The following is a 9,763-nucleotide window of genomic DNA, read 5'->3' as shown; positions in this document are numbered from 1 at the left end:
TTAAAACTGTTGTATTTATATTTTTTTTCAATATCTTATCTATTTGAGATAAGTTATTATTTTAGGTAAACCTCATATGTTTTTTACATGATAGATTAATATCCATAAACTAATTACTTACGTAATAAATTTAAATTTGAAAAAGAATTTGAACAATTGGGCTCGAGCCATGTTTCAGACTTCAAAAAATGAATATAATTCATATTTGAATAAAATTGGACGAATTTAAATCTAACTTAATACTTTAAACGAGTACCGATACAATATTAGAGAAATTTAAGCCATAAATGTGAGAAATAAGCACAAAAACTAAGATTTCGGTGAGCGTCTTTGGAAGGAAAAATTGATGGACTTTCAACATGGACTATGTCATAATTTTTTTTTTAATTACAAAAGGTGACTTATAAAGAGATTACAATATTTTTAAGAAAATGAAATAAGATAACTGAAAGAATATTTTTGTTTAAAATATTTTTTATTTTAGACTTATGAATTCAGAATTCGACGTGTAACCAAATCTTTTCAAAAAAAAATTTATAGATATAAGAATAGTGACAAAGACATCAAATTTGGTGTTATTGAGTTATAAATTTTATTCGCTTAAAATAAAATAACACAGAGAAATAAGTTATATATATATTAAAGTATTAAAACTATAATTTTCATATGCCATACATCAATGTATAACATACGAGTTAAATAAAATGATTCAAACTATAATTAAACTAATTATTCATTTACAAATTAAACTAATAAAATATAATTAATTCTGGAATGGATAATCCGACGCGATAAGATGAAAACTAATATCTGATTAGACGGGAATAGAACAAGAATAGTTTTCCATAATCCAGAATATCGAACACCTGATTTGATCTTTAACAATTGAACATGATATGCTACATTGCTCACCCCTGAGAAATAAAAGTATCAAAATATTTAAAAATGTGAGTTTGCACAAAGCTAAAAAAGTAACTATACGACTAATTAAACTAAATATTTCTTATTTTTATGAACTCCATGGTGCCTAACTAACATCTACTCTATTTTTGCTATTTGAGATCTGGTTTATAAAGATTACATGAAAAATATTAAAAGTCTTAGTCAACAAGCTCAGAAAACTAATGATAAAAAATTAATATTTTATAACAACACAATATTATAACACGCGGTATCAAAGTAATAATCATCTAATATTTTAAATTAACAAAAAAAATATATAAGGCATTGAAGTACTATATAATTGGAAAATTAAAAGGGTAAGCCACATCAAACGTGTCAGAATTTTTCGGGTACAATTATAAGGTTAGTAGTTCAATTAATGCTTTTATAATAAAGTAAGGTAGGTCTTTTACATATGTTTCAATTATTATTTATACAAAGTGTGTGCAACATATAATAAAAAAGAATGTGTTGATGGTCTGTCCATCATATATCACTTAACTATTACACAAACGTATGCTCAAAAAAAGAGAAATAAATATAAAATAACGCGGACCACACATCTTCATCTAATCATGATTGAGGATATCGTAATTCACATATCAAGAACAAGTTTTCATATTTGATGGAATAATTTAATAATTTTCAGTAATAAATTACAGATCTTTTTAATGAGGTATATTATATTTAAATTCTAAAAGTTTCAGTATTAATTTCGAATATAATTTTGAACATGTAGATAATATGATAATGGCATCTATATCCTAACGAATTTGAATATAGAAAAATCAGTTCAAATGTTGTTTTTGATCTATAATTTTTTTTTAAAATACAGTACATATTATTACTATCAATGCTATTAGATTGCAAATGTTACATTTCATATTTACATATTCTGTTAAAAAATAAGACGTAATAGTTATGCTCGAAATAATATGATGACACACGAATATTATTTAAAACACAAAAAAAAACTAGAGTCCCGTGCCTCGCACGGGCTTTTATGCTAGTTTGTGATTGATGAAATGTATATAAATTTATAACCTACAATTCCTCTATGATTTTAAAAATAATAATTGTGATTTAATAAGCTATTTATTTAAGTTGTTTGACTGAATTTATGACAATATTATTGACGTAAACCTATCATTTATATTGACGTAATTTATGATAATATTATCTGATAAAATAGATGACATCAAACAATAACAAAACACGAGATATCTTAACGTATCATTTCTTTTCAAATCATAATATTCGCGTTCGTAATTTTGTCGTATTCGGTTAATATTGATAAATTTAAGATTGGTGTTAATATTTTTGAAAAATAATATGAATTGCTAGCTTTCTTTTAAAAAAAAAATTCAAATCGAGTATAATGCGAAATATGATTGTTGCATAATACAATTGTTAGGCCAAATGACCACTATGCTCATTAATGCTATTATAAGTTATGCTCGTAATTAAAGAAAAATGTTTATCAAAACGTATCGAGATTATAGAGAACTTGTCATGAAATGGGTCCATGAAAAGCTAAAAACCCACGTTTGATGCTTATTATTGGCAAGCCATCACAGCCTAACTAGCTCCACCAGCCCATTATTTATTATAGTACTAGTAGTATTAAATAAATGATATTATACGCAGTAATTTGTTTGTACTTAGATTAGTAGATGTGACCAAAGCAGCCTCTGTCATCAGCTCCTATTTGGAAACTTCACTGTTCTTTCATCTTTCCAATTTGTGTATATTTATCTCTGATCCCTCTGTGTTTCTTGAAAGCTAGCTCCTCTTCTCTGTTTGATCCCATCTATTTCAAGGTACATAATTTATATGTTTAATTTTGTAGAAAAAGAATAAATGAAATGACTTGATTTAATTTGATTCTTGAATGCATGTCTATGTGTAGTTGATTTGATTGATCATGATGTGAATTTGATCAGGGTGTTCAAGATTTGTGTTGAGTAGTTTGGTTGATCATGGCTTTGGGAGAATTGTTGAGTTTTGAGCTTACATGTTGAGGTTTTTATGTTTTGTTCAGGGTAAGAGAATAAGAGAAGATGAGTCTGCTGGATGGAGCTCGAGCTGATCTTGCTCTTGCAATAGTGTATTTGAACAAAGCTGAGGCCAGGGACAAGATTTGCAGGGCTATTCAGTATGGTTCCAAGTTTGTGAGTAATGGAGAGCCTGGCACAGCTCAGAATGTTGATAAGACTACTAGCTTGGCTAGGAAAGTGTTTCGGCTTTTTAAGGTTGGGTCTGAACTCTGGTTTTCCGAAATTGTTGTTTACAATTATTAGTTCAATCGAAATTTTGCTTTGATTCATGTACTTCATTCTGATCTCACTGTGTAATTTGAATTTGAATTAAAATATTGATGCTGAGTGAGAATGACCTTTGTATTTAGTTGATTTTCTTGGTGATCCTTTTAGTACTTCATATTCAAATTTAAGTGTTTTTGCAGTTTATTAATGATCTACATGCGCTTATTAGTCCTCCAGTTGAAGGAACTCCTCTTCCGCTTATTTTGTTGGGGAAGGTACTAGATGAATTATCCTCAGAGCTATTTCCAGCAATCTTGTATTTTAATTGTCATTTGATCTTTGATGTCAACGCTTCTTGCAGTCCAAAAACGCTTTACTGTCAACTTACTTGTTTCTTGACCAATTTGTTTGGCTCAGTAGGACTGGCATATACAAGGTACAAAACTTTTTTTCCATATACCGGAGTCTCTGACTGATTTCATTGGGTCTGCATAGTGATTTACATGTCCTGTCTGCCATACAGAATGCAGAGCGTGCACAGCGTATTGCGAAGATTTCTGTTTACTGTTATATGGGTTCATCAATTTGTACTACCTTGGTTGAGGTTCGTTGCTTTTTTAATAATATCCAAAGTCTTGTTCTTTCTTATCAATATCTAACTATGCTAGAGGCATGCTAATTGTGAAGCTAAGAGTGAAAGTTTTTAACCTAGTATTTGGTTTCAGATAGGGGAGCTTGGAAGGCTTTCAGCATCAATGAAGAAATTAAAGAAGGAAAAGGTTTGCTCATGATGATAGCAACTATACTTTACTCTATAGATGAGTTGGTTTTCTTAATTTTTACTAATGGGGATTGCAGAATGAGGAAGAATACCGTGCTAAACTGCAAAAATCAAATCAGAGGTCGCTGGCCTTGATCAAAGCAGCCATAGATATCGGGGTAGCAGCTGGGCTGTTACAAATGGCACCTAAGAAAATCACTCCACGTGTCCTGGGAGCCTTTGGATTTACTAGCGCTCTAATCTCTTGTTATCAGGTGCTCCATTTACCACCACCTAATCTTTCACCGTCTTTTTTACATACAGTGATTTCAAAACAATAGAAAAGAAAAATGTAGGTCAGGTCGGGTACTCTGGTAAATAAGTGACCAAAATAGATTTTCAGTTGTCCGGAAATGAGAGAAATGGCAAAGCATACATTCTTTCAGCAGTAACAACTGCTGAAAGCACAATGCAGGGTTCTCTATATGGATCACCTATGTTGTTTCTGAAAGAACTGTGTTTCGGGGTTGGTTAGTTTGAAAGAAATGGCAAATTTCTGCGCTCATCTCATGTGCTTCTTTTTTTTCGTGCAGTTACTTCCTTCACCACCAAAGCCAAAGGCCGCTTAGAAGGATGCGGCTGTTCTACTCAAAGACCATCTACATCAAATCTTATGGTGTGCAGACTTGCTACATCTATGTTTGTTCGTTTTTCACTTGTAACATTATTGAAGAAGTATAGGTTTAAGTTTCTCATGTGTAATCTAAAACACTTCAGCGGTTTAAGTTTCTCCTGTCTGTAATCTACAAGACCCCGTTCTTTCCGTAAGCTATGAAGCTTCTTGTTTCCATAAACGAGTTTACTAGCTGGCAATTGCAATCTACGATGAACTCTTTGTCTTTTGTTCTGTCGATCCGCCTTGAATTTCTTGATATAAGTGATGTTTTTTACTTTTTAGCGATGTTTGATATGATTGGTAACCAAAAAATGAAATGAAGTTTGTACGCAGTTTGTTAAGAAATAAACAACACATAACGAGCAGGAAACTGAACAAAGGGATTTTTAGGTCCACCAAGTTCACACACAAATGTATTGTTATTTGTTACCAAAGAGTTTGATTGAGCTATACACTTAAAAACCACTTATTTCATCATGGCCCTTAAGTTCATCATACTCCCTTGCGTTCTCTTAAAAGTATATTTTTAAAAAAATACATGCACTACAAAGAGCAGCAGGAAAAACATTAGTTAAACTCTTACAAGGGGGCCACAAGCTACTTTAGTACTGCAGTAATACTTGAAGGCAAGGCTTAAACACTTTTCGCATATACATTACTCATCATCATCATTGCCAGCCCATTGGATAAGATCGTCGTCCTCATTTCTCTGCATCAAAAATCCCACCAATTCTTGCAAATGCTCCCACGCTCCGTCATCCTCTCTTGTGTCCACATCTGTGTGCACAGGATTAGAAACAGTCGACATTGTTCGCAGTAAAGCTTCAGGATAGTACTTCAATATAAACTTCCCAGAAGATTCAGTGATATCAACATCAAATGCAGGGAACAACGGACGTCCAATGACTTCAACATGTGACACACTGCAAAGTGCAGGAAAAGAAAAAGAACGAATATTAAATAAAGAGAGTCAATCTCACTGTCTGAACTATCTATATTTGAAGTTTCTCCCTGGCAAAACTCGGTCTTAACGAGTGTTATATTCTCAACAGGGTATATTTGCATTAACTTGAGCTAAACTGTGATCAGGCTTGTATAAAATCACCAATTTTCGGCAATGTAAAGATGATAGACAACAAGCATATCAGCATATGTATTTAGGTTCAGCACATTGACAGAACATACCTAGCTACTAAATATTGGCAACAAGAGGTTCCTGTAGAGGACAGAGTTTATAATAAATATCTCCAAGACCTTGTACTGTATATCTACCAATATCCCATAATACTCGACTTGTTCCGTCTATTGCCAACGGGTAATTATGTCATGCAGTATTTGACCATCAAAACAAAAGTATACATATCGATTGGGCGACTAACCAGATGTAATATTTCTCATCCATCTCCTGAGTCTGGACCCTACCCATCAACTCCAATTGCACAAACCCACCAACGCAAAGAACTGGTTCTGGTAGCTTGAAATGTTGCAACACATTTATCTGCTTGTAGAAATTTCAAGATAGATCAACTACTCCACCATGATTATGAGAAGATATTAGCAATAGACATACAAAACAATAAAGATAAAGTTATACACTCCATAGAATGTAATTACTCAAAAAAATTAATAACAATATCAACCACAATCTCCACCCAATTATCATTATTTTGTCTAAATGTGCAGCTTCAAACAGAGGCAAAAGCATTTTTCAACATTATATTTTATGAATTTTGCATTTCTGATAGACCATATAGCTGCAAATTATATTCTACATCATATATATAGGAAAAAATATTTATTTTTGTGTATGCCATAAAGGTTTTTGACTGGTTTCATATCATGTCTTACAAAGTGTATTATTACTTTACTGGACACAATCTGTGGATTATATTTAAAATATGAGGTTTTATAAAAGTGGCCACATATTGCACTCAAATATCTCACCTGACTTGCTATTCTCAACGGGAACTCATGTAAACCACTTAAATCAGCAATTCAGCATATATATTACACTGTTAAATCCTAGTATTAATTAACAGAAAAAATAACATAATGGCGGTAATTTAGTGAGGTCAATTCTCTTCTTCAACCCAGAAATGAGAGAAATAAGCACCTCAACTTGAAAGAATTAATAGATACTTTTGTGTTTGCAACTAGGGGTCTAGGGCATTTAAATATGTTCGTATTATACAATTATTATACACATCTTGTTCTTGTGTACATAATTCGTTATGTGTATATTAGCAAATTTCATCATCTCATTAAATTCTTGTGGCAGACACATTAGCGGGACCTCCATTCAGTTAATTATTTTGTAGGATTTAATGGTGTAATATATATATATATATATATATATATATATATATATATATATATATATATATATGATTCAAGTGGTTTAAATGAGCTCTGATGAGTCAGATGTGACATTCAATGAGTGGCAACTATGATGAACTCCTATAAAATATGACATTCTTCTGCTCTACACCATTTTTTATTATTTGGAGAAATTTTGTAATGAATAAATTGTTTATCTACATAACATAGTATATTTAACATATAAAAGAACAATAATGCAAGGAATACCTGCAATGTTATGTTAATTTTGAGAAAGTGTCAAGTTTTGCAAAAGAATATATATAATTCTAAAGTTATCCCATTAAGTTTAGTGGAATCTTAAATACCCGACCCTATATAATACTATATAATATATACTAATCAACACACCTGAGACATTGAATACACTGGTGAAGTGTATGTCCATATAATCTTCTCATCGGCATGTTGCTGCAGTGGCCACTCCAAATTGCTTATTTCAGTTGGAGATTTTGGATGACCCATGCGGAACCGGACAGATTTTGCCGAATATATAGGCAGACCAGGCTGAAAGTCCGCTGTAGATGGACACAAATTTAGCAAATGAGTTTGCTGATAAATTTAAGCAAGCAACAACAGACATTTATAAAATTGGTGCATGAATTCAGCCAACTAACCGCGGAAAGGCCGTATGCCAATTTCCGTAATAACGCAAATATCAGCTTTGAGTTTGTAGATTAATGTCTCAGGCACACTAGGATTTTTTTGTCCTTTACTTGACCAATATGAGTACCTTCGTCGAATAGCTTCTCTCGGATCCAAAGTATTATTTATGCTTTCTTCCGGATAATTATCTGTGCTGGAAGCACCAAATGCCTCTTCCAAACAATTGATAGCTTTAATTTTGGTAAGAGCTCTAAATAAAGAACCATAGACCCTGTGCTCCCTTTCAAGAGCTTCCCATTGCAGAGAAGTGCTCGACCCAGCATCAGTTGATTTTTTAACTTCATGGTTTGGTTCAGTCACATAAGCTATATTAGCAAGCTGCGGAAAGTTTCTCAAACACAAGTGCTTACAAAGTCCAGTTGAAATCACTGCACGTGGACAAACAATAGTATTAAAAAAATTATAGGCAAACAAAAAAAGGGGATATCTTTCCATACAAGGCTATAACATAAATTATTCTAACAATCTGGTAACTTTAAAAACAGCAAAATGTTTTTATCAAAATAGTTCACTAAATTCAGAAGTGAGGCACATTATTCAAAACCTCTACAGCCAGCAAGCTTAACAGCAAAAGTTCTGTTTATCTAAGATATAAGATGAACTATGTAACTGGAAGTCTGGAATCTACAGAACGAGAAACTACAAGACAACCCAAATGAAGATTTAGGTAATTGAAAAAATTATTTCTCCTACCAACTTTAAGGTTCTTACGTGTCTCCCTAGTATTGAAGTAAACTACTAGTTCCCGAGGTTAATGAGGAAATAGCAAGACAACTGCTTATGAATTATAACAATAATAAGATATATTAAGATAAATTTGGACAGTTTAGATGAATTGAACCCGTGATACAGCAAGACATATCCAGCTAATAGTATACCATCCATATTAAGATAAAGTGCTCACCGAAATCACGCCAGCAATGTGACACTAGACTTGCACGAATAAGATCAGATGTATCATCCAAGCACGCCAGAATATTCACAGCTGCATCAGTTTCAAGATACCGCAAGAAATCCAATCGAATCTCCATTCTGCAAACCACACAACCAAGCTTACATATAATAATTCACAATATTTCAAATCTTCAAACCAAATGTCCCAATAAATAATACTACAAGGACTCAAAGGCCGACTTACGACTCAAAATTCCACACCAGAAATAACTTCTAGCTGCTCTTTTGTACCTTAAACTAAATCGATACCGAAACAACAAATGGAACAAGAACCATTCAATTCAATCCTCTCTAGAACACAACAGCCAAACACAAATTCACTCAACTGGGTTTGCTCCAAACTTTCACAAATCACAATTTATCTCACCAATAATTAGAAACCAAAACTAATAACTCCACAAGAACATAATAAAAATCGAATCTTCACAACAAACAAACATAATTACAGCAATAAAAAACTAAAATACAAGCAAATCAATCAAATAAAACAGACCCAGTAATCAAAGATCTCAGAATTAAAAGGCAGGGATCAAATAAAAACATGGTGTGCAAGTAAAGATGAAATTAGGTTAAATAAAAGAGGGGGAATTAAAAAAGATTGAAACTTGGGGGTAAAAATCGTACCTTTATTGTTGTTTATGAAAGATTGAGCTGTAAGTATATAATCTGAATATGTGTGTATATATATGGTGGTGGCTATGCCGACAAGAAAGAGATAATCGTTACCGACCAGGAAGCTTTTTCATATAAACCATATCGTCACATTTATTTTTTATTTTATTGTTTTGAAAAAGTCACATTTATTATTTTAGTATTTTTCATATAAAATTATATCACCTTTTTTCGATCATTTAGAATCGAAAAAAGGCCCTGAATAACCAGATTAACCAAGCTAATGCCCAAAATAACCATTTTTAAAAAGTTGGCCCTGAATAACAAGTAAAGACGTATGTGAAGTAGCGTTTTTAACTTGTAATAAGACGCTACTTCGTGTAACGTTTTATAATTTTGTAAAAGATGTAAACGCTACACGAAGTAGCGTTTTACATTTTTTAGGCCCAAGCCCAAGACTAGCTACTTTTGTTTCTTTTTGTTTTTTTAAAAATAATTTTGATCACCTTAGAT

At 32.2% G+C, this 9,763-nt stretch overlaps 2 protein-coding genes across 3 annotated transcripts; one reads left to right on the top strand and one right to left on the bottom strand.

The window, feature by feature from the left end:
• The first annotated feature begins 2,451 nt into the window (after positions 1-2,451).
• On the top strand, positions 2,452-4,877 carry LOC108196336 (peroxisomal membrane protein 11C). The gene is made up of 8 exons (XM_017363574.2): positions 2,452-2,762; positions 2,984-3,194; positions 3,407-3,481; positions 3,568-3,642; positions 3,730-3,810; positions 3,932-3,985; positions 4,065-4,241; positions 4,560-4,877. Exons 2-8 carry the CDS (start codon positions 3,003-3,005, stop codon positions 4,593-4,595), a joined length of 690 nt encoding a protein of 229 aa, XP_017219063.1. The 5' UTR covers positions 2,452-2,762; positions 2,984-3,002; the 3' UTR covers positions 4,596-4,877.
• A 271-nt stretch (positions 4,878-5,148) lies between these two features.
• Positions 5,149-9,402, bottom strand: LOC108196334 (F-box protein At4g00755). Of its 2 annotated transcripts, none has more exons than XM_017363573.2 (6): positions 9,263-9,402; positions 8,589-8,716; positions 7,636-8,052; positions 7,370-7,536; positions 6,022-6,140; positions 5,149-5,565 (listed from the first exon to the last, which is right to left on the bottom strand). In XM_017363573.2, exons 2-6 carry the CDS (start codon positions 8,713-8,715, stop codon positions 5,298-5,300), a joined length of 1,098 nt encoding a protein of 365 aa, XP_017219062.1. In that variant the 5' UTR covers position 8,716; positions 9,263-9,402; the 3' UTR covers positions 5,149-5,297. The 2 variants fall into 2 exon arrangements, with proteins under 2 accessions (XP_017219062.1, XP_063937338.1); XM_064081268.1 differs by lacking the exon at positions 9,263-9,402 and adding an exon at positions 8,823-8,962.
• Positions 9,403-9,763: the final 361 nt, after the last annotated feature.

The sequence above is a fragment of the Daucus carota genome, chromosome 7, assembly GCF_001625215.2.
Source record: "Daucus carota subsp. sativus chromosome 7, DH1 v3.0, whole genome shotgun sequence".
NCBI classification, from domain to species: domain Eukaryota; kingdom Viridiplantae; phylum Streptophyta; class Magnoliopsida; order Apiales; family Apiaceae; genus Daucus; species Daucus carota.
Note: the sequence above shows the minus strand (reverse complement) of the source record. Positions and strands in the feature narration are given on the sequence as shown.

What these genes read in the sequence shown, in the direction of transcription:
- LOC108196336 (XM_017363574.2), top strand. Translation starts at nt 3,003, where the DNA reads ATGAGTCTGCTGGATGGAGCTCGAGCTGATCTTGCTCTTGCAATAGTG. An exon ending in GTAGGACTGGCATATACAAG is followed by an intron (nt 3,643 to 3,729) that starts GTACAAAACTTT and finishes TCTGCCATACAG; the next exon opens with AATGCAGAGCGTGCACAGCG. An exon ending in TTTGTACTACCTTGGTTGAG is followed by an intron (nt 3,811 to 3,931) that starts GTTCGTTGCTTT and finishes ATTTGGTTTCAG; the next exon opens with ATAGGGGAGCTTGGAAGGCT.
- LOC108196334 (XM_017363573.2), bottom strand. Translation starts at nt 8,715, where the DNA reads ATGGAGATTCGATTGGATTTCTTGCGGTATCTTGAAACTGATGCAGCT. An exon ending in CAGTGTATTCAATGTCTCAG is followed by an intron (nt 6,141 to 7,369) that starts GTGTGTTGATTA and finishes TTCTACAAGCAG; the next exon opens with ATAAATGTGTTGCAACATTT. An exon ending in GATGAGAAATATTACATCTG is followed by an intron (nt 5,566 to 6,021) that starts GTTAGTCGCCCA and finishes TGCACTTTGCAG; the next exon opens with TGTGTCACATGTTGAAGTCA.